Source organism: Myotis lucifugus, unplaced genomic scaffold, assembly GCF_000147115.1.
Source record: "Myotis lucifugus unplaced genomic scaffold, Myoluc2.0 scaffold_115, whole genome shotgun sequence".
In the NCBI taxonomy this organism is placed as follows: Eukaryota; Metazoa; Chordata; class Mammalia; order Chiroptera; family Vespertilionidae; genus Myotis; species Myotis lucifugus.
Window position 1 is genome coordinate 2,279,388 of NW_005871163.1, and position 24,514 is coordinate 2,303,901.

At 42.0% G+C, this 24,514-nt stretch overlaps 1 protein-coding gene across 4 annotated transcripts in view; it reads right to left on the reverse strand.

The window, feature by feature from the left end:
• TRIP4 (thyroid hormone receptor interactor 4) overlaps positions 1–24,514 on the reverse strand; it is a 67,628-nt gene that overhangs the window by 37,318 nt on the left and 5,796 nt on the right. For all 4 annotated transcript variants that reach the window (XR_002830414.1, XR_002830413.1, XM_023757855.1 and 1 more), the window contains 3 exons: positions 16,845–17,057; positions 14,695–14,773; positions 1,388–1,517 (listed from right to left, as the gene is read on the reverse strand). Coding sequence is in view for 2 of the 4 variants with exons in the window: in XM_023757855.1 (XP_023613623.1) it covers positions 1,388–1,517; positions 14,695–14,701 (137 nt within the window). In the remaining 2 variants the exon portion in view is untranslated. The remainder of the gene's footprint in view (positions 1–1,387; positions 1,518–14,694; positions 14,774–16,844; positions 17,058–24,514) is intronic.

Sequence of the window (24,514 nt, forward strand, 5' to 3'; positions counted from 1 at the left end):
AAAAGGGCAACATCAATAGAGAGAGACACTTTTCCAGTTTTTACTTATCAAGAGATGTACTCCATTTCTAATTCTATTTCTAAGGTTAAGTTTTATTGAGTAGGTCTAAAAGTAATATTTAAAGGATTAAGAGTAAATATGGAGTTACAAACCTGGTAATAGGCTTAAGAAATAGTTTTCAAAGTTATATCTCATGTATTCATAGCAAACAGTTTGGTAGTAGAAGGTGTGTCTAACCAAAGGATTAAAAACACACATATAGCCCTAGCCAGCTTGGCTCAGTGGATAGAGCGTCGGCCTGCGGACTGAGGGGTCCCGGGTTTGATTCCAGTCAAGGGCATATGCCTAGGTTGCTGGCTCCCTCTCCCTTCCTCTCTGAAATCAATAAAAACATATTTTTTAAAAAATAAAAATACACATACACAAAGAATTATAATGCCAGGGATAGACTACCAGGTCATTTACAGTAAATAAGAGATTTGGGGTCTAAGAACCCACATGTGGCCATTTGAGAAGTGAGCATTTATGTCCTATTTAATTTTTTTTCTTTTTACCATTAACTGATTTTCAACATATGTATTTGGTCCCAAAGAAGAAGATGAAAGAGAAAGAAATAGAAAATAGAACTAGCAAATTCTGTCTCTTAAAAAAAAGTCAGCCCTAACCGGTTTGGCTCAGTGGATAGAGCATCGGCCTGCAGACTGAAGGGTCCCAGGTTCGATTCTGGTCAAGGGCACGTACCCAGTAGGGGGTGTGCAGGAGGCAGCTGATCGATGTTTCTCTCTCATCAATGTTTCTAACTCTCTATTCTTCTCCCCTTCCTCTTTGTAAAAAATCAATAAAATATATTTTTTTAAAAAGAAAGAAAAGTCAGTGGGCTAAATGACAAAAACATAGGAATGTAAAAGCCAATTGAGAAACATTTTAATATATTAATCATTAAATCAGAAAACAAATTTCGTGTCAATGATATGGCATTACCTACACTCGCCCAGAGGCAACGTCTCATAGATATTCCACAGCCCAACACAACAGTTTGCACATGGTAGGCACTCTAATATATAAGATTACTGAATGTCTGTAAGTGAAACAAGTGGGGAATTATTCAACCCAAGGCAACTTTCCGGATGTATACTAGCATGTGTTAAAAATTTAAAAAATGTTTCTCAGTAGGATCCTCTTGGTGGGATATATTTTTAAAAACTTTATTCAAATATTGATTTAAAAAATACATATAGGCCTCCTATGTAGAGCATCCAAGCTGTTCTTTCCCTGTAATCTTTTTCATACTCAACCCCTAAGAATGTATCAAGTGCCAAAATAATTTCTAATGGGCAGAATCTGAGGACTAGTCTACTTCTTAGCATTTATTCTAATCATATCATACCTAGTTCTATCAAACTCTAACAGTTTGTCTTTATGCTTGACAGCCTTCTCCAGACCAGACTTAAATCGCAACTCTTGATGAGGAAGAAGGTCCTTGGTAGAGATGTCCACTTTTCCAGAATTCTCTGTCCCTAAAATTCAATAAGAAAATCAAATGGTGTCAGCTTACAATACAAATTAGTTGTATCACTGTGCAGCAAAAAATAAAATCAGAAGATCTGGCTTTGCCCTGATGACTGACAGCCTTCATTTCAATGGAAAACAAACAAGTACACAGGCAGTGCTTGGCACATAGTAGGTTCTCAATAAATATTAAGGTCCATTTCTTCCCTTATGGAAATTTGGATCACCAAGGGGTACCAAACTGTTTAACAACACAATATTAAATGCCTTAAAAATGAAAAACTGTATTAAGTAGGACTGAATATCACCATTAAACATACTTTTATATCTTATTTTTTAAATATATTTTATTGATTTTTTACAGAGAGGAAGGGAGAGGGATAGGGAGTTAGAAACATCAATGACAGAGAAACATCAATCAGCTGCCTCCCTGCACACTCCCTACTGGGGATGTGCCCGCAACCAACGTACATGCCCTTGACTGGAATCGAATCCAGAACCCTCAAGTCCGCAGGCCAACACTCTATCCACTGAGCTAAACCGGTCAGGGCCATACTTCTATATTTTAAAACTAAAAACTAAATAATGGAAGAAATAGCCTGGCTGGTGTGGCCCACTGGTTGAGCATTGACCTGTGAACTCGAAGGTCATGATTCAATTCCTGGTCAGGGGACATGGCAAGGTTGCAAGCTTGATCCCCAGTAGGAGGCATGCAGGAGACAGCTGATCAATGGTTCTCTCTCATCGTTGATGTTTCTATCTCTCTCTTTCTCTCCCTTCCTCTCTGAAATCAATAAAATTTTAAAAAATAAATAAATAATGGAAGAAACAGGAGAAATTGCAAAAAGAAAATAAAAATAATGAGAACTTATTAGATACTAAGGCACTTAATATACATTATTTAATACTCATAATAAGCTTGTCAGAAAGTTTGTATTATCTGTTTTACAGATAAACAAAGTTCAGAAATAATAAAATTATTGAATTCACTCAGAAATTAGAAAGTAAAAATAAAATTTAAACTTAGGTCTAATTAAATAAAGCCCACATTCATTCCTTGGCCTCGTGTTATCTACTTCGTGACAGCATACTATAAATCTATAACTCCCAGAAAAAGAGCCATAAATTATGACAAAACCAAGATCTAAAAGTTGGTAGGAAAACAACTAGGCTATAATGAAGGCTGACCTTTCTCTTTATCTAAAACTCTAGGCCTGTTCAAAATCTTATTAAATCTTTCTTTTAAAATTTAAAAACAGCCCTGGCCAGTGTGGCTTAGGTGGTTAGAGTGTTGTCCCATGCACCGAAGGGTCATGAGCCTATTCTGGGTCAGGGCACATACACAGGTTGTGGGTTTGATCCTGGTTGAGGTGCCTATGAAAGGCAACCGATTGATGTTTCTCTCTCTCTCCTTCTCTCTCCCTTCCTCTTTCTCTGGAATCAATGAAAAAACTCACATCCTCGGATGAGGAAAAAAAATTAGCCCGGCCAGCTTGACTCAGTGGTTGAGCATCTACCTATGAACCAGGAAGTCACAATTCGATTCCTGGTCAAGGCACATGCCTGGGTTGCAGGCTCAATCCCCAGTGTTGGGCATGCAGGAGGCAGTCCATCAGTAATTCTCTCTCATCACTGATGCTTCTATCTCTCTCCCACTAAACCTTCCTCTCTGAAATCAATAAAAATATATGTTTTAAACAAACATACAGACACAAAAAAAGACAGCAAGAGAGATTGACTGATTCTTATATTCTGAATATAAAAAAAAGCACTTAGCCCTGACTGGTTTGGCTCAGTGGATAGAGCGTCAGCCTTTGGACTCAAGGGTCCCAGGTTCGAATCCGGTCAAAGGCAAAGGCATGTACCTTGGTTGCGGGCACATCCCCAGCAAGGAGTGTGCAGGAGGCAGCTGAAAAAGCACTTAGAACTATCGTTTCTCATAATAATGACTTTAAAGTAATCCTAATTAAAAAATATTGAGGGGACTTCCAGTCAAGATGGTCATGTAGATAAATGCAGCATGAAAATCCTCCCACAACCATGTCAAAATTACAACTAAACTTACAAAACAACCATCATTCTGAACAACCTGAAATCTAGCTGAATGTTAGTTCTACAATTAGAGATTTACAGAAACCACATTGAGACTATAGGAGGGGCAGAAACACAAAACAGGCAGGTCCCACAGCCACGTGAGCCAAATAAAAATTGAAAGAAGTCCTGGAGGGTTCTCAGTGGTTAGAGCATCAGCCAGTGGACTAAAGGGTTGCGGCGTTGATTCTGATCAAGGGCACATACCTCAGTTGGCGAGCTTGACTACCTCCCCCATGAGGGAGTGTGCAGTAGGCAACCAATCAATGTTTCTCTCTCCCCATCCCTTCCACTCTATAAGTAAGTCAGTGGAAAGAATGCCCTCGGGTAAGGATAAACAAAAATAAATAAATAAATAAATAAATAAATAAATAAATATTACTCTGGATGTTATAATTTTTTAAAATGGAAGAAATACCTTAGCTGAGGAGGACTTTCTGAAGAACCAGGGGTTCCAGCCCATACCAGGACCCCAGCATTCAGGATCCAGTACCAGAAAGAGAAGTCCCCATAACTTCTGGCTGTAAAAACCAGCGGGGAGTGTGGCTGAGTGAGAGGCTGCTGAAGTCCCAGGCAGTTCTTAAAGGGCTCATGCATGAACCTACTAGGACTCACTTCCTCTGAGATCCAGTGCAGGGGCAGCAACTTGAAAGGCATCAGAAACATATGGGGAGGAATTGAATTGTCTGACATCAGGGGGAAAGCTGGCGGAGGACAGCCCTTTACTAGATAAAAGTGCTGACAGAGATCACTGTTCTTTTTCTGAGACTCTCCTCCCCAACAGAGCCAGCAGGCACCACATCTGACTCTCCATCAACCTGGTTCACAGTGTTCACCCCACCCTGGTGATTCCCTGAGACCCTGCCCCACCCAACTTGTAGGCCCACCCAAGCTGTTTCCAGTGGCTTTTCCATACAAACTGCCTGTCTTAGCTCCTGCTGCAGACTTTCCTAAAATCTCTTAAAGGTTCAAAAATTACAAAGCAGCGGCATCCAGTCTTGGCATGCCTCATATCTCTTGCTAAGTGGGCCCAAGCCTGGCACTAGCAGCAGCTAGCCTTGGTTTGCAGCTTAGCCTCTCCTGGGCACCACCAAGATCAGCATAAGTAGCAGCCATCTGTAGATCACTCAGTAGCTCCTGCTGGGTGCCCCAGGCAGAGCACAGGCAGCAGCTGACTTTGCACCTCTTAAGAGGCTCCAGAGCCAGTGTACTCAGTGAACAGCTTCAGACCATGCCGGATTACAACCCTACCACATCCAGGAGTGACAAATTCACTGGGCAAACTTGGTGAGCATCAAAGCCCTACTGAAGCAAATATTGCTGGGTAGGATCAGCTCCAGCACAGCAGCTCCTCTGCTGTAATCAGTTGATTATTGCAGCTTGGGGGAGGTGGGTGTCAATCCCTCCCAGTACTGCCAATAGCAATCAAACCTCAACTACAACAGGACACTGCACACAGCCCATACAGAGGTGTAACTGGAGTACCCAGCTTGGGAGACTGGGGAGGCTATGTTATTAGACCCTAAAGGACACCTAGTACACAAGACCACTATACCAGGTCTGGGAGAGGTAGCAGCTCTACCTAATACATAGCAACACACTTAGGGAAGCAGCCAAAATGCAGAGACAAAGAAACAGATTCCAAATGAAAGAAGAGAAGAAATCTCCAGAAAAAGAACTAAATGAAATGGAGGCAATCAAACTACCAGATACAGAGTTCAAAACAATGGCTATAAGGATGCTCAAGAAACTTAGTGAGAATTCAACAGCATGAAAAAGAACACAGAAACCATAAAAAAACCTGTCTGAAACGAAGGAAACAATAACTGAAATTAAGAATAAGTTACAGAGAATCAACAGTAGTAGATTAAACCAAGAATCAAATCAGCAATTTGGAATATAAGGAAGCAAAAAAATCCAATCAGAGAACCAAGATGGCAGCCTAGGTAAACACTTGTACTCACTGCCTCCCACAACTAAAATATAGAACCATCATCCAGAACTGCCTGAAAGCTGGCTGAATGGAAGTCACATTGAGACTGGTAGGAGGGCTGGAGGCACGGAATGAGCTTGACCTGCACTCATGTGTGACGCTTTTTTTTTTTAATATATTTTATTGATTTTTTACAGAGAGGAAGGGAGAGAGAGAGTTAGAAACATTGATGAGAGAGAAACATCGATCAGCTGCCTCCTGCACACTCCCCACTGGAGACGTGCCCGCAACCAAGGTACATGCCCTTGACCGGAATCGAACCCGGGACCCTTCAGTCCGCAGGCCGATGCTCTATCCACTGAGCCAAACCGGTTACAGCGTGTGACGCTTTTTTAATTGGGAGGGAGGCTGTCTCTGTGGAGCTTCCCCCCCTCCATGAGAAGCAAGGAGTCCCAGCCCCACACCAGACCCCCAGCCCAGGCTCTCAGAGCTGGGAAAAGAAGTTCCCATAATTGGGGGGAAACCAAGATGGCGGCATAGGTTAACGCCGGAGTTTGCTGCCTCGAACAACCACTTCAAAAATACAACTAAAAGACGGAACGGACATCATCCAGAACCACAGGAAGGCTGGCTGAGTGGAAGTTCTACAACTAGGAGGAACCGAGAATCAGAGGAGGCGCAGTGCTGAAGTAAAATACTAAGGTGCGGAGTGCGCGCGGTGCGGGCTGGTGGCTGAGGGCGTGGTTGTCTGTTTCAATCCGGAGGGAGCCTCAGACTCAGAGCTCCAGATCCGGGTGAGTCTCTAGGGACCCAGACTCAAACGGGAGAAGCAAGACTGTCTGGCTACGGTCCCTCCGAGGTTTGCAGCTGTTGCTGGGACAGAGAGGCAGAGCCCCTGGGGACGGACTGAGAGCAGCCATAACTGCTCCCTCCTCCGCCCTGTTGATCCCGTGGGACCCGCCCCGCCCAAGCCCTGCACAGAGGCACTTGCGGATAGCCTCAGGCAAAGACTAGATTAGCACCTCCCTAGAGGACACAAGTTCTTCCACTGCAAACACAGCTGATTATCACAGCCAGTCGGCCTGGAGGTCAAATCCCTCTAGTATTAACTATAACAATCAAGGCTTAACTACAACAAGACTGCGCACAAAGACCACTAGGGGGTGTACCAAGAAAGCGTAAAAAATGCGGAGACAAAGAAACAGGACAAAACTATCAAGGGAGGATATTGAGTTCAGAACCACACTTTTGAGGTCTCTCAAGAGGCTTCTAGAGTCTGTCGATAAACTTGATGAGATGTACAGGAAATCTAATGAGACCCTCGATGGTGTGATAAAGAACCATCTAGAAAGTAAGCATACACTGACTGAAATAAAAAATATTATACAGACTCCCAACAGCAGACCAGAGGAGCGCAAGAATCAAGTCAAAGATTTGAAATGCGAAGAAGCGAGAAACACCCAACCGGAAAAGCAAAATGAAAAAAGAACCCAAAAATATGAAGATAGTGTAAGGAGCCTCTGGGACAGCTTCAAACGTACCAACATCAGAATTATAGGGGTACCAGAAGATGAGAGAGAGCAAGATATTGAAAACCTATTTGAAGAAATAATGACAGAAAACTTCCCCCACCTGGTGAAAGAAATAGACTTACAGGTCCAGGAAGCGCAGAGAACCCCAAACAAAAGGAATCCAAAGAGGACCACACCAAGACACATCATCATTAAAATGCCAAGAGCAAAAGACAAAGAGAGAATCTTAAAAGCAGCAAGAGAAAGAAACTCAGTTACCTACAAGGGAATACCCATACGACTATCAGCTGATTTCTCAACAGAAACTTTGCAGGCCAGAAGGGAGTGGCAAGAAATATTCAAAGTGATGAATAGCAAGAACCTACAACCAAGATTACTTTATCCAGCAAAGCTATCATTCAGAAGTGAAGGTCAGATAAAGAGCTTCACAGATAAGGAAAAGCTAAAGGAGTTCATCACCACCAAACCAGTATTATATGAAATGCTGAAAGGTATCCTTTAAGAAGAGGAAGAAGAAGAAAAAGGTAAAGATACAAATTATGAACAACAAATATACATCTATCAACAAATGAATCTAAGAATCAAGTGAATAAATAACCTGATGTACAGAATGAACTGGTGATTATAATAGAATCAGGGACATAGAAAGGGAATGGACTGACTATTCTTGGGGGGAAAAGGGGTGTGGGAGATGCGGGAAGAGACTGGACAAAAATCGTACACCTATGGATGAACACAGTGGGTGGGGAGTGAGGGCGGAGGGTGGGGTGGGAGCTGGAAGGAGGGGAGTTATGGGGGGAAAAAAGAGGAACAAAAGTAATAATCTGAACAATAAAGATTTAATTAAAAAAAAAAAAGAAGTTCCCATAATTATGGGCTGTAAAAACCAGCAGAGATTGGGGCTCAGTGGTACGGAGGCTGATGGAAACCCAGCTGTTCCTCTTAAAGGGCTGGTGCAGGAAGGAACTTACAAAGTCCTGCTTACTCTGAGCTCCAGCACCAAGGCAAGGCTCTAGGTGACAGAGGCACATACAAGGAGGAACTGAATTATCTGCCAATGGGGCACGAACTCAGGGACAGCTTTCTTCCAGACGGAGGTATTCACAGGGATCATTGTTCTTATGCTGGGACCTCCCCAGTTGCAGGGCTGACTGGCAGCCATTTCTGTTTGTCCCACCATGGTAATTCCCTGAGACCCCACCCCATCCAATTTGCAGCCCCACTCAACCTGTGCAGCAGCTTTTGCATATGAATGGCTTGATCTTGCCCAGGCTTCTGACTTTGCTAAAATCTCTCAAACTAACTACAACCGGATCACGGAGCCCCAAACCTATTAATAAAATGCCCAAGACCCGGCACTAGCATCAGCCTGCCTTGCTTTACATTTGTGCCTTGCCTGGGCACTTCCAAACCCAATACAAATAGGAGGAATCTGCAGATCTCTCTGTAGCTCCTGCTGGGTGACCCCAGGCAGTGGCTGACTTTGCACCTTCCTGGAGGCCCAACAGCCAGTGCACCCAGAGGACAGCATCAGACCATACTAGATTACAACTCTACACATCAATAAGCGACACACTCAAGGCGCAGACCCAGTGAGCACCAAAACACCACTGACGCAAGTCCTGCTCCATCAGGGTGTCTCCTGCATAGCAGCTTTCCCACTGTAGTCACAGCTAGTCCTCACAGTCAATTGGCCTGGAAGTCAATTCCTCCCAGTGACATCAACAGCAATCAAGTCTCAACTATAACAAGACTGTGCACACAGCCCATAAAGGGGCTTACCTAGAGTGCTCAACTCAGGTGAGTGGGGAGGCTAAGCCACTGGGCCCTATAGGACACCTATCAACAAAATGCCCAAGACCTGCACTAGTATTAGCCTGCCTTGCTTTACAGCTGGGCCTTGCCTGGGCACTTTCAAACTACACAGGCCACTCTACCAACTCAAGGAGACATAGAAGCTCTACCCAATACACAGAAACAAACACAGGGAAGCAGCCAAATGTGGAGACAAAGAAACATGTCACAAATTAAAGAAATGGAAGAAAGCAAACTATTGAATATAGAGTTGAAAACCATGGTTATAAGGTTACGCAAGAATCTTAATGAGAGCTTCAAGGGATTTAGTGAGACTTTTAAGGATCTTACTGAGAACGCCAAAAAAATGGAAAAGGACCAGTCAGAAATTAAGCATACACTGAGTGAAATAAAGAATAATCTACAGGGATGCAACAGTAGAGTAGAGGATTCTAAGAACTAAATCAATGATTTGAAATATGAGGAAGGAAAAAACACCCAACCAGAAGAGAAAAAAGAAAAAATAATCCCAAAATATGAAGATAGTATAAGGAGCCTCTGGGACAATTTCAAATGTACCAACATTCGTATTATGGGGGTGCCAGAAGAAGAGAGAGAGCAAGATACTAAAAACCTATTTGAAGAAATAATGACAGAAAACTTTCCCTACCTGGTAAAAGAAATAGACTTACAAGTCCAGGAAGTGCAGAGAGTCCCAAACAAGAGGAACCCAAAGAGGACCACACCAAGACACATCATAATTAAAATGCCAAGGGCTAAAGACAAAGAACCTTAAAAGCAGCAAGAGAAAATCAGTTTAGTTACCTACAAGGGAGCACCCATATGCCTGTCAGCTGATTTCTCAACAGAAATGATGCAGGCCAGAAGGGAGTGGCAAGAAATATTCAAAGTGATGAATAACAAGGACCTACAACCAAGATTATTCTACCCAGCAAAACTATCATTTAGAATTGAAGGTCAGATAAAGAGCTTCACAGACAAGAAGAAGCTAAAGAAGTTCATCACTACCAAACCAGTATTACATAAAACGTTGAAGGATATTCTCTAAGAAAAGGAAGAGGAAGAAAAAGATAAAAAATATGAATAAAAAGGCAATAAATACATATCAACAATTGAATCTAAAAATTAAAAATAAATGAATAAGAAATCTAATGAACAGAATTAACTTGTGAATAAAATAGAATCACAGGCATGGAACTGGAAGATATGGACGATTCTCAGAGGGGCGGGGGCAGGAAGAGATTAAACAAAGATCTTATATGCATATTAGAAGTGGATTTGTGCACTGGTGAGGTCCTTCAGCCTGGCCTATGCCCTCTCGCAATGTGAGACCCCTCAGGGGATGTTGGACTGCTGGCTTTGGCCCGATCTCCACAGGCCAGGCCGAGGGACCCCACCAGTGCAAGAATCCATGCACTGGACCTCTAGTATGCATATAAGATCTTTGGTTAATCTCTTCCCACCCTTCCCCCACCCCCTTCCCTCTGAGATTCATCAGTCTGTTCCATGTTTCCATGCCTGTGGTTTCCACTCTTGCATTGAGCATCTGCCCCCTGATGGTCAGTGTGCATCATAGCTACCAGACAGTTGGCCAATCGCTTAGACTTTTATATATATAGATATGCATTACCTAGGAACATAAACAATAGGACGGTGAAGGCCTGGGGCAGGAACCAGGTGGAGGGGGGCAATGGGGGGAAAAAGAGGAACATCTGTAATACTCTCAACAATAAAGATGAAAAAAATAATAATAAATTAACATGTTAAGCGCCATGTCAGTCACCAGTGACTGACACTATACTTTCCATCGGACCAGTCAGTCACTGGTGCTGCCAGCATATCAGTGAAATCGGATATCGCGGGCTAAACCGGAAGGAAGACAAAACAGGCTTGGCGCTTAACGTGTTAATTAATAAATAAATAAAAAGGAAAAAAAACACAAAATAATCAGAGCAGCAAAAAGAGCCCGGCTGGTCTGGCTCAGTGGTTGAGCATTGACCTATAAATCAGGAGGTCATGGTTTGATTCCCAGTAGGGGCACATGCCCAGATTGCAGGCTCAATCCCTGAATGGGGGACATGTAGGAGGCACTCGATCAATGATTCTCTCTCATCATTGATGTTTTTCTCTCTCAGTGTCCCTTCCTCTCGGAAATCAATAAAAATATTTTTTTTTAAAGAAAAAAGAATACCAAGAAAGCCTTAAGGGGAGAACCAAAATGGCGGCATAGGTTAATGCCGGAGTTTGCTGCCTCGAACAACCACTTCAAAAATACAACAAAAAGACAAACAGACATAATCCAGAACCACAGGAAGGCTGGCTGAGTGGAAGTTCTACAACTAGGAGGAAAGAGGAAACCATACGAGACTCAGAGGAGGCGCAGTGCTGAAGTGAAATACTAAGGTGCGGAGTGCATGTGGAGCGGGCCGGCGGCAGAGGGCGCGGTTGTTGTTTTCAATCGGGAGGGAGTTTCAGACTCTGAGCTCCAGATCCGGGCGAGTCTCTAGGGACCCAGACTCAAACGGGAGAAGCAGGAAGGCAGCTTTCTCTCCAAGGTTTGCAGCGGTTGCAAAGCCGCTGGGGACGGAACTGAGAGCAGCCATAACTGCTCGCTCCACCCGCCCTGTAAATCCCCGGGGACCCGCCCCGCCCAAGCCCTGCACAGAGGCATTTGCAGGATAGCCTCAGGCAAAGGCTAGATTAGCACTGCCCTAGAGATCCAGCACAGAAGTTCTCCCACTGCAGACACAGCTGACTCTCATAGCCAGTTAGCCTGGAGGTCAATTCACCCCCAGTATTGCCGACAATAATCAAGGCTTAACTACAACAAGACTACGCACAAAGACCACAAGGGGGTGCACCAAGAAAGCATAAAAAATGCGGAGACAAAGAAACATGACAGAAATGGAGGATATAGAGCTAAAAAACGCACTTTTAAGGTCTTTCAATAATTTTCTAGAAACTGCCGATAAACTTGATGAGAGCCTCAAGAAATCTAATGAGACCCTCGATGTTGTGATAAAGAACCAACTAGAAATTAAGCATACACTGACTGAAATAAAGAATATTATACAGACACCCAACAGCAGACCAGAGGAGCGCAAGAATCAAGTCAAAGATTTGAAATGCGAAGAAGCAAAAAACACCCAACCAGAAAAGCAAAATGAAAAAAGAATCCGAAAATACGAAGATAGTGTAAGGAGCCTCTGGGACAGCTTCAAGCGTACAAACATCAGAATTATAGGGGTGCCAGAAGATGAGAGAGAGCAAGATATTGAAAACCTATTTGAAGAAATAATGACAGAAAACTTCCCCTACCTGGTGAAAGAAATGGACTTACAGGTCCAAGAAGTGCAGAGAACCCCAAACAAAAGGAATCCAAAGAGGACCACAACAAGACACATCATAATTAAAATGCCAAGAGCAAAAGACAAAGAGAGAATCTTAAAAGCAGCAAGAGAAAGAGACTCAGTTACCTACAAGGGAATACCCATACGACTGTCAGCTGATTTCTCAACAGAAACTTTGCAGGCCAGAAAGGAATGGCAAGAAATATTCAAAGTGATGAATACCAAGAACCTACAACCAAGATTACTTTATCCAGCAAAGCTATCATTCAGAATTGAAGGTCAGATAAAGAGCTTCACAGATAAGGAAAAGCTAAAGGAGTTCATCACCACCAAACCAGTATTATATGAAATGCTGAAAGGTATCCTTTAAGAAGAGGAAGAAGAAGAAGAAAAAGGTAAAGATACAAATTATGAACAACAAACATGCATCTATCAACAAGTGAATCTAAGAATCAAGTGAATAAATAATATGATGTACAGAATGAACTGGTGATTATAATAGAATCAGGGACATAGAAAGGGAATGGACTGACTATTCTTGGGGGGGAAAGGGGTGTGAGAGATGCGGGAAGAGACTGGACAAAAATCGTGCACCTATGGATGAGGACAGTGGGTGGGGAGTGAGGGCGGAGGGTGGGGCGGGAACCGGGAGGAGGGGAGTTATGGGGGGGAAAAATGAGGAACAAAAGTAATAATCTGAACAATAAAGATTTAATTTAAAAAAAAGAAAAAGGAATACGAAGAAATGAGGATAGTGTAAGGAGCTCCTGGGACAACTTCAAGCATAAGATTCGTATCATGGGGTGCCAGAAGGAGAAGAGAGAAAAAAATATTGAAAGCCTATTTGAAAAAGAAATGACAGAAAACTTCCCTAACCTGGTGAAGAAAATAGACATACAAGTCTAGGAAGCACAGACAGTCCCAAACAAGTTGAGTCTAAAGAGGCCCCACACCAAGACAGAGAATAATTAAAAGGCAAAAAGTTAAAGACAAAGACAGAATCTTAAAAACAGAAAGAAAAAAAGAGTTTGTTACCAGTGAGGGAGCTCCCCTAGGCTAGAAGGGGTTAGCAAGAAATATTCAAAGTGATGAAAAGCAAGAACCTACAACCAAGATTACTTTATCCAGCAAAGCTATCATTTAGAACCAAAGGACAGATGAAGACCTTCCCAGATAAGAAAAAACTAAAGGAGTTCATCGCCACCAAACCAGTATTATATGAAGTGTTAAAGCAGTGGTTCTCAATCTGGGGGTAGAACGACCCTTTCACAGGGGTCACCTAAGACCATCGGAAAACACATATATAATTACATATTGTTTTTGTGATTAATCACTATGCTTTAATTGTTCAATTTGTAACAATGAAATTGGGGGTCACCACAACATGAGGAACTGTATTAAAGGGTCGCGGCATTAGGAAGGTTGAGAACCACTGTGTTAAAGGATCTTCTTTAAGAAAATACATTTAAAAAATCAAAAATTTGAATAATAAAATGGCAATAAATACATATCTACCAACAATTGACTCTAAACAAAATAAATGAACAAGCAGAACAGAAACAGACTTAGATAGAGAGGACATTTTGACGGTTGCCAGATGGGAGAGGGTTTGGGGTATTAGGCAAAAAAGCTGAAGGGATTAAGAAGTACAAATTGGTTGAACTCTTACCATTTGCAACAGCATGGATGGAACTGGAGAGCATTATGCTAAGTGAAACAAGCCAGTCAATGAAGGAAAAATACCACATGATCTCACTCATTCATGGATAATAAAGACCATTACAAACTTTTGAACAATAATAGATACAGAGGCAGAGCTGCCTCAAACTGATTGTCAAACTGCAGTGGGAAGACCAGGGAGGGTTGGGGGGCAGGAGGGAGGGGGGTAAGAGATCAACCGAAGGACTTGTATGCATGCATATAAGCATAACTAATGGACATAAGACACTGGGGGGTAAGGGAGGGCTGGGGATTGTCAAGGGCAGGGGGGAAAAAAAGGACACATATGTAATACCCTTTGTAATACTTTTAGCAAAAAAAAAAAAAATTAAAAAAAAAAAAGTACAAATTGGTTGTAACAGAATAGTCATGAGTCTGTTCTGCAATTTAGTTGTTGTAATATGGTTGTGGGAGGAGGTGAGTACCGCATTTACCTATACCGCCATCTTGACTAGAAATCTCCTCTCACTTTATTAGAATTCTTCTATGAGAAAGAGCTGTCCCTTCTCCCCCATTTAGTTAATTCAGGATATATTTTACTCATCGGGTTATAAACCATTATTATTTGTTTTTTTGCTCAATGTTATGTGGTTTTAATAATAATTTTTTTAAAAATAAATGCTTATAGAATAAATGAGTGAATAAACTGCATCTTACATGCCAGGATATGAGAAAGAGAAATAAACACAGATACAACAAAATATATCCATCACCACAGTAATCCAATCAAAAGATTACTGCCTACCTGACATTAGTTTCTTGAGCAATTTCTGGCTCTTGTTTGAGTCACGCTGTAAAATATCCTGTTCTTCACGAGTACATACCTATATAGTAATAAAAGTATTACATTCAGTTAGAATGTCCCTATATAGTAATAAAAGTCACATGATCCCATAGTTATTTATGTTGTTTGCTTGATATACCTACAAAGTAACTTAAATTACGCGTTAGCTATGGCAATAAAAAAAAAATGAGACTGTTGGTGCTTTTTTATTCTGACAAACATACCAAAAAATATATATTCAAATGAGTTTTGCCCTACTCTTTCTATATCTCCCTTCTTTCATGAACCATACAAAAAACTGATCTCACTGCAAGTGACCCTAAATGGCTTGATAATTTAAAAAATACACACACACACACACACACACACGTATATAAAACCTATTTTCAAAGGAGAAAGATTTGCCATCGAGAATATTGGAAAAAATATTCAATACTTTCTTTTTAAAAAAGCTTTCCAGCTCTAGTCATGAAATTCAAGTATTACAGGAGAAATTATAAGCAGATATCTCATTAGAAAGAAGCAGAGAAAAAAGCAAATTACAATATCACCAGTGAAATCTAGCCTAGCTTTTATACTATATATATATATATATATATATATATATATATATATATATATAATTTCTTTGCCTTTGAACATTATAAAATAATGAATATATTGAACAAAAAAAGTTCTGTTATTATAAAATCACTGAAATTTTAAGAAGGGAGGCAAAGAAGGGGTTACTTAAAAACAGTTTCATACTAAGCTTATAAAGCTACAAGGCTTCAAGGCCAATCTGTTTTACATGACTCTGTTTCTTGAACTGTTATATCTCCAAGGATCTAACAGAAAATGCTGTACTTCCTAAGTTGCCTTGGTGGCACACAGAGTTTCTGCCAGCAGCTATAGGTTGTTTCTCTAGAGAAAGCTTCATATGGGAGGATATTTTCTGCCATTTTCTGAACATTTCTGATGGTAGACATTACATTTATCAGGTCATCAATTTTCTGTCAGTTTGTTCTCTGAGTATACCAAAAACATAAGGGCTCTGAACAAAGCAATTAAAAGAAGGTAAAACAAAGCAATCCTATATAATAAAAGGCTAATATGCAAATTGTCCCCTTGGGAGTTCGGCTGACTGGGAGTTCGACTGCTGGCTATGATGTGTGCTGACCATCAGGGGGCGGCGTGGAACAAAGGAAGGCCTAGATTGGCCCTGCTGGCCAGCTAGGGCTAGGGACCCTACCCGTGCATGAATTTCATGCACCGGGCCTCTAGTATAAAATAGGTGCCTTCAACAACACCAAATGTCATTGCTTCGGCCAGCCAGCTCAACTGGCAAAATAAGCTTTTTTTTTGCTTTTTTTTAATTCTCACCCAAGGTTATGTTCTACTGATTTCAGAGAGAGGAGAAGAGGAGGGGAGGGAGGGAGGGAGAAAGAGAGAGAAAGAGATGGTGGGGGTGTGGAGAGAAGGAAACAGATTTATGAGAGAAATATTGATCAACTACCCACCCACCCCTAAACACACACACAAGCCCCCCCACACCAGGATCGAACCCACAACCCAGGTGTGTGCCCTGACTGGGAATCAAACTAGCAATCTGTTGGTGCATGGGGAGATGCTCCAACCTAGTCACAATGGTCAGGGCTGACATAGTTAAGGTTTTTAGACAACTCATTAGGGTGTTTGTAAGAGAGTCATAACTGCTACACTCTTGGGATCATTCTCTCAGACAATACAGAGCTATAAAAAGGAGTTGTCCTGGAAACAAAACCTTTAATGACCTAAAGATTGTGTCACAATGGTTCTGTTCCTTGGGGATGTGAACCACATCTGAAGACTTTGACAAACATTTTTGACATTTTAGGCCCTAAAGTTTTCTTGAATTGAAGTTAATCTGACACAAGACTTGGGTATCTTTTAACAATGTGTATCCTCAAAACTCTTTTCACTAATAGGCCTCGTTACTAGGATAAAACATTGTTAAAAAATTCCTGCTACTACAGTTTACTGGACATCACAGGAAAGAAATTTCTATGAAAAAGAGAGTACTAGGGATGTGAATGTCCCTATTTATTAAACCAAAACACAGTAGTAAAATAAAATAGAAAAGAAACAATTACCAGAGTACCACAGAATAAGCAAGGGCCAGAACCTTCTTGTTCACAGACTATACGCCCGCAGATCAGACAGTTATTGATCAGCTTGTGCTTCTGGCCCAGGCAATCACAAGGGTGGCGACCTGGGATCAGGACTGCAAGCTTATCTTGTCCCTCTTTTGTGTATAAACTGACAAACTTTGTCTTCTTCTTTAAGGAGTTGTTGTTCTCTTGTGCCTAATTGTACAAAAATATTAGAAATAACATCAAAAAATGAATGACAATGAAAACAGTCAAGGAGAGAGAACTTCAGTTCTGTTCAATAACAACTTACTCACTACTGAGAAGCCAGGAAATAAGAAAGGGAATGGGAGAAATACAAATTAATTATAATCAAGGGTCTAGGGCAGTGGTCGGCAAACTCATTAGTCAACAGAGCCAAATATCAACAGTACAACGATTGAAATTTCTTTTGAGAGCCAAAGTTTTTAAACTTAAACTATATAGGTAGGTACATTGTTATTAACTAAATTAGGGTACTCCTAAGGCTTAGGAAGAGCCACACTCAAGGGGCCAAAGAGCCGCATGTGGCTTGTGAGCCGCAGTTTGCCAACCACAGGTCTAGGGAAAGATTATGCTCTAGAAAAAGTTACTAATATCCCTTACCTTTTCAGCCTTCTATAACAGTTGGTGGGAGGTAGATGTAGCAGTAAAAACTGATTATGTGACATATTTAAGCATAGCTGAATTGAAGATCATAAGAAATAAAAATGCTTCTAAAAGCAGATGATATTCACAGATTTGGAAATATGACTAAAATAAGAATCAATAAAAACAGACTGAATAGCCCTAGCCAGTTTGGCTCAGTGGATAGGGCATCGGCCTGCGGACTGAAGGGTCCCGGGTTCGATTCCACTCAAGGGCATGTACCTTGGTTGCGGGCTCAATCCCCAGTGGGGGGCATGTAGGAGGTGGCTAATCGATGATTCTCTCTCATCATTGATGTTTCCATCTCTCTCTCCCTCTCCCTTCCTCTCTGAAATCAATAAAAATATTTTTTATTATTATTTTTTTAAATATATTTTATTGATTTTTATGGCCGAAACCGGTTTGGCTCAGTGGATAGAGCATCGGCTTGCGGACTGAGGGGTCCCGGGTTCGATTCCGGTCAAGGGCATGTACCTGGGTTGCGGGCACATCCCCAGTGGGAGATGTGCAGGAGGCAGCTGATTGATGTTTCTCTCTCATCGATGTTTCTAGCTCTCTATCTCTCTCGCCCTCCCTCTCTGTAAAAAATCAATAATATATATTTAAAAATATATATATATATATCTTTTATTGGTTTTTTTACGGAGAGGAAGGGGAGACCGATAGAGAGTTAGACATATCGATGAGAGAGAAACATCGATCAGCCGCCTCCTGCACACTCGCCACTGGGTATGTGCCCGAAACCAAGGTACATGCCCTTGACCGGAATCGAACCTGGGACCCTTGAGTCCGCAGGCCGACGCTCTATCCACTGAGCCAAACCGGTTAGGGCCAATAAAAATATTTTTTAAGAAATAGACTGAATAAGGCCCTGGCTGGTAGTTCAGTTAGTTAGAGCATTGTCCCCATAAACCAAGATTGTGGGTTCAATCCTGGGCCAGGACACATAAAAGAATCAACCAATGAATGCATATACAAGTGAAACAACAAATTGATGTTTATATCCCTCTCTCTTCCTCCCTCTCTCTAAAATCAATAAATAAAAAATTTAAAAAATAGACTCAATAAGAAAAAGACAAATAACACAAAAGAAAAATGGGCAAAAGACCTAAATAGGAATGTAATAAAAGACAATATCCAAATTGGCCAACAATCACATGAAAAGGTGCTTAACTTCATTAATCATCAAGATAATGCTAAATAAAACCACAATACATACAACTACATACCAACCAGAATGGCTAAATTGAAAAAGACAGAAAATACGGAGTGTTGGCAAGAATACAGAACAATTAGAGTTCTCATACACTGCTGGGGTATAAACTGAAGCTGAACATATGCATATCCTGTGACCCAGCAATTCAACTCTTGGATATATACGCAACAGAAATGTGTAAATATGTTCACTAAAAGACAGGCAAAAGAATGTTCACTGCAGCACTGGGATTGGAAACTACCCAAATGTTCAACAGTAGATAGATGTATTCACTTAGTGGGATCCTATGTAGCAATGAGAATGAAAAGTATAGCTATACAAAACAATATGGGTAATTCTTATAAAGTGTGTTAATTGAAATAAGCCAAAAACAAAAGAGTACATATTATTTAGCTCCATTTATACAAAGTTCATAAGCAGGCTACACTATTCTCTGATGTTGGAAGTTAAGAAGGAGTTTCCCTTGGGAGGGTTGTCATTTTGAGGAACACTGGGGGTCTTCTAGAGGAATGGAAATGTTTTGTTTCTGTCTATACAAGTTTGGGGCAGTTTGTGAAAATTCATCTGTTCAATTCTGCATGTGTGTTATAAAATAAAAAGTTTAAAGAGAGAAGTGTATTTATCAGCTTCTGTCTCACTCCATTCAAGCTGTTATAACAAAATACCATAGATTAGGTAGCTTATAAACAACAGAAATTTATTTCAAACATTTCTGGATGCTGAGAGTCCAAAATCAGGGTGTCAGCATGGTTGGGTAAGGGCCTTCTTCCAGAAATGACATGTAGGTCACTGTGTCCTCACATGGTGAAAGGGGCTAGGGAAGTCCTTCGGGTCTCTTTTAGAAGAGCACTAATCCCATTCATGAGAGTTCCACTCTCATGACATAAGAACTTCCCAAAGGCCCCACACCCTAATATCATCACATTGGGCATTAGCACTTCAACATGTGAAGTGTATAGATGCCTCTCCCATATTGTGGTCTTATTTCCCTTTAAATTGAGAGTTCCTCAATCATTTCCAGAGACTGAAGTTTCACAGTGGAAAAAATCTCAGAAGTCTAGCAGTTGGGAAAATACTAAAAGAGAACAATTCTTTAGTAAGTATAAAGAGATCTGAATGCCCTAGTGTCCAAAGCCAAAAGTTGAGATATAAAGACAATATCAAATAAGTCAACTTAGTTAAAAATTAAAATGTAAGACAAGTGCTAAAGATTTTATCAAATCTAGTAGGCTGCATTTTTTTAAACTAATTAATTATATCTTTGGATCTCAGGGATAGAGATGGAGAGAAGATTAAAATCTCTAAGCAGAGCCATAACCGGTTTGGCTCAGTGAATAGAGCATTGGCCTGCGGACTGAGGGGTCCCAGGTTCGATACTGGTCAAGGGCATGTATGTTGGTTGCGGGCGCATCCCCAGTGGGGGGTGTGCAGGAGGCGGCTGGTCGATGTTTCTCTCTCATCGATGTTTCTGACTATCTCTCTCCCTTCCTCTCTGTGGAAAATCAATAAAATATATATTTAAAAAAAAAAATCTCTAAGCAGAGCCCAGCCTGTGTAGCTCAGTGGTTGAGCATCAACCCATGAACCAGGAGGTCATGGTTCGATTCCAGGCCAGGGCATATGCCCAGGTTGCAGGCTGGATCCCCAGTAGGGGGTCTGCAGTAGGCAGCTGATAGATGATTCTCTCTCATCACTGATTGCTTGGGTCTTTTCCACATCTACAAGACTTCAGGAATTTCGAGAAGGGCTGTGTGTAAATGAATGAAGAGACTAGAGAAGAAATATGAATTTGGAAGGCATTTTGGTGTGCCAGATGGAAACTTAGTTCTAGTGACTAAGCTCCTTGAATCTCCAGACCCGGGGCTTTTTATTCACACATTTTGCCCTCTAGCAAAGCAGATATACATATCAAAGGTAAGGTCTGCTAAAGAATAAAGGACCATCAGGTTGGGGGAATTGCTGCCTGGCTGTTCCAGCAGCAGGTAATAACATGGAGATTTTCAGCCCTGCTGAAAGAGTCCATTTCAGGACTTCTTGCAATTATTATGACCTGCTGGAATTAGCCTCCAGCAATTGATGTTTCTTTCTCTCTCTCTCTCTCCCCCTTCCTCTCTCTAAAATCAATAAAAACATTTTACAATCTCTAAGCAGACATTTTTATTTTATTATACAGTTACATTAAAATAAGGTATTTGAGGGACTGAGAGTTGGGCTTTGATGATGTCTTGTATATAATGGAAGCAAGTATTTCTCAAGGAGAAAGAGAAATAGAGAATAGGAAAACAGGGCATGCAAGAATATTCATAGCACATCATTCCACTGCTTAAAATCATTATTGGCTTCCCATTGTGCTTAGAATAAAATCCAAGCTACTTTCTAATCTTATCTAATAGAGGAAATATGCTAATTGACTCTCACGCCATCACAAAGATGGTGGCGCCACAGCCAATAAGGAGGGAATATGCTAATTGACTGCCCTGCCCTCAAAGATGGCAGCACCCACAGCCAATAAGGAGGGAATATGCTAATTGACTGCCATGCCCTCAAAGATGGCGGTGCCCAGCAGCCCTGCCGGGGCTGGGCCCACATGGGCCCAGCCTTGCCGTGAGCCTGCCTCCAGAGTCCCCCCGTCCCCTCAGCCCCCCAGCTACACAGGGCAGGCCCGAGGCACAGGCAAGCCTCAGATGGCGGCTGCCCAGCCAACACCCGAGGTGCAGGCAAGCCTCGGATGTCAGCTGCCCAGCCACCCAGGGCTTCCCGAGGCTCAGGTAACCAGGGCCGGCCGAGGCTTGTGCTGCCGGCAGTGGCAGCAGCAGAGGTGATGGGGGCATCACCTTCCCCTGATCACCGGGCCGCCTCCTGCCCCTGAGGGCTCCCGGACTGTGAGAGGGGCAGGGCTGAGGACCCCCCCTCCAATGCATGAATTTTCATGCACCAGGCCTCTAATTACCTATAAAGCCTTACATATGGCTTCCAGGTACTCTCCAACTTCATCTACATGTCATTCTTTTCCTGCTCACTATAACCAGGCACATAGGGCTTCTGATACTTCCGAGAATACTTTTCTCCATCTCCCCTTTGTAGTTGTTAATTCCTCTATCTGCACTGTTCCTAGTCCATCTCTTTACATCTGGTTCCTTTTCATGTTCAGATTCGGGTGTTGTTGTTTTTTTCAAATTATAAGAGAAAGTTTATTTAGAAAGTTACAGAGATAGTAGAAGTGAGCCAGCTGGGCTTTGTAGGCTCAGGAAACAAACTACAGACGCAAAAGAAGGACCCTTGGAGCTTAGAAGAGGGAAAGGGAAAGGTAATGCGCCTAGGGGGGAAGTAAAGAGGAATGGGAAAGGCACAAGCGTGCTCCTGAGAGGGCCAGCACTTCAAGTTCAGGTCTTAGCTATAATTTCAGTTCTTCAGAGAGGCTTTATCTAAATGTCCGTCTTACCAATTACTGCCTATTGTACTGTTCTTTTTATTTTTCATGGTAGTCTTCACAATTTATAATTACTTAAAAAGTTTTCTTTGACTGTCTTTTCCACTTTTCCTCTAAACCACTAAAATGTACACTCTAGGAGAGCAAGAAAGTTGAATGTGCCTTGCTTATTGCTATATTCCCAACACCTAAATCAGTTCTTGACATACAGCAAACATGCAATAAAAATAACCAAATGAATGCCTGTGAAAGTTGAAGATATATTTACCTACAGATCCATTTGTAGGTACAGTTTGATACTGGTGCTTCCAGATCTGTGAATTTGCCTACTTGCAAGAATTTATTGCCCTAACCGGTTTGGCTCAGTGGATAGAGCGTCGGCCTGCGGACTGAAGGGTCCCAGGTTCGATTCCGGTCAAGGGCATGTACTTGGTTGCGGGCACATCCCCAGTGGGGGGTGTGCAGGAGGCAGCTGGTCGATGTTTCTCTCTCGATGTTTCTAACTCTCTATCCCTCTCCCTTCCTCTCTGTAAAAAATCAATAAAATATATTTTTAAAAAAAAATTTATTTATAACCCCAAAGTCAATCAATCATTCATGGACATGCACAGAGTGGCAATAAACTTGAGTCACCAAATGCACATATTTCCAGCTAAGGTCAAGCAGGGCAATGGTCTGCCTTCTTATTTCAGCTCTCATACCGTAAACAAGTGTCTTTTTAAAAATATATATGCTTTTATTATTTTTACAGAGAGAGGAAGGGAGAGGGACAGGAGCAGGGGGAAATGGAGGATATTTTTTCCATTGATTTTTTTAGAGAGTGGAAAGGAGGGGGGAGGGGGGAGAGAAAGAGAGAGAGAAAGAGAGAGAAAGAGAGAGAGAGAGAGAGAGGAACATTGATATGAGAAAGACACATCAATGTGAGAGACACATCGATTGATTGCCTCCTGCATGTGCCCAAACCCCCAACCAGGACCGGGGATGGAACCTGCAACCCTGCTATGTGTCCTTGACTAGGAATGGAACCTGAGGCCCTTTGGTTCTCTGGACAATGCTCTAACCACTGAGAAACATAGGCTAATTTATTTAATCCGTCTTTCATGACTAAACAATCAGGTCAGTTCAAATTTTCAATATCTATACTAATAAAAGGGTAATATGCTAATTAGACTGGACATCTTCCGAAGTCCTTCCGGACAAAGTCGTGGATGGTGGCTGCTGCTGCGAGGGCCGGGCCAAGGCTCAGGCAGCCATTGTGGCTGCGAGGGCCGAGGCTCAGGCATCCGAGGTGGCTGTGAGGGCCGAGGCTCAGGCAGCCACGGCGGCCGGCAGTGGCAGCAGCAGCAGCATGATGGGAGCGCTGCCTTGCCCTGATTGCCCTGTCGCCTTCCGCAGAGGGAGGCCAGAGGCAGCAGCAGTGAGGGGGTAATGGGGGCGGTCGCCTCCTGCAGAGGGAGGCCAGACTGCAGTTTAGGCCCGCTTCCCCTGGGGAGCAGGCCTAAGCTGTCAGTAGGACATCCCCTGAGGGCTCCCAGACTGTGAGAGGGGGCAGGCCAGGCTGAGGGGATCCCCCCGACCATGCATGAATTTTCGTGCACCAGGCCTCTAGTTATAAATAAAATTGTATAGAACATACATTTTTAGCATGTACTTCTACTTTCTTAAGTTACATTAATAAGTCAAAAGTATATGAACATTTTCCATGGTTCTTGATGCATATATGCTGCCAAACTGTCCCCCAATTTTTTTTTTTAATATATCTTTATTGATTTCAGAAAGGAAGGGAGAGGGAGAGAGAAAGAAACATGATGAGAAAGAGAATCATTGATCGGCTGCCTCCTGCACGCCCCTCACTGGGGATCAAGTCCACAACCTGGGCATGTGCCCTTAGCCAGACTTGAACCTGGGACCCTTCAGTCTGCAGGCCAATGTTCTATCCACTGAGCCAAACCAGCTAGGACTCGTCCCCAAATCTCAAACCAGTTTATATTGCCATCAGCAATGTACAGGAGATTCCTGTTTTAATACTTCATCATCATTATAAATATTCTAGTTTTAAAATATTTGACAATTTGATAGGCAATATCTCAAGGGATTTAATGTGTATTTATTTGATTATGAGTACAGTAACCAACCATCTTGGTTTGCCCCGGACTTAGGGGAATCCCAGAAGATAGGACTTTCAATGCTAAAACTGGTCTTAAGCAATTAGCAAAAGTCACAAGCAATTAGGGTGATGAACTGGTCTTAATTACTAGTGAGTTAGATATCTTTTTATGTTTATTGGTCATTTGTGTTGGGTTTTTTTTTTTTTGCTTGTGGTCTTTGCTCATTTTATTC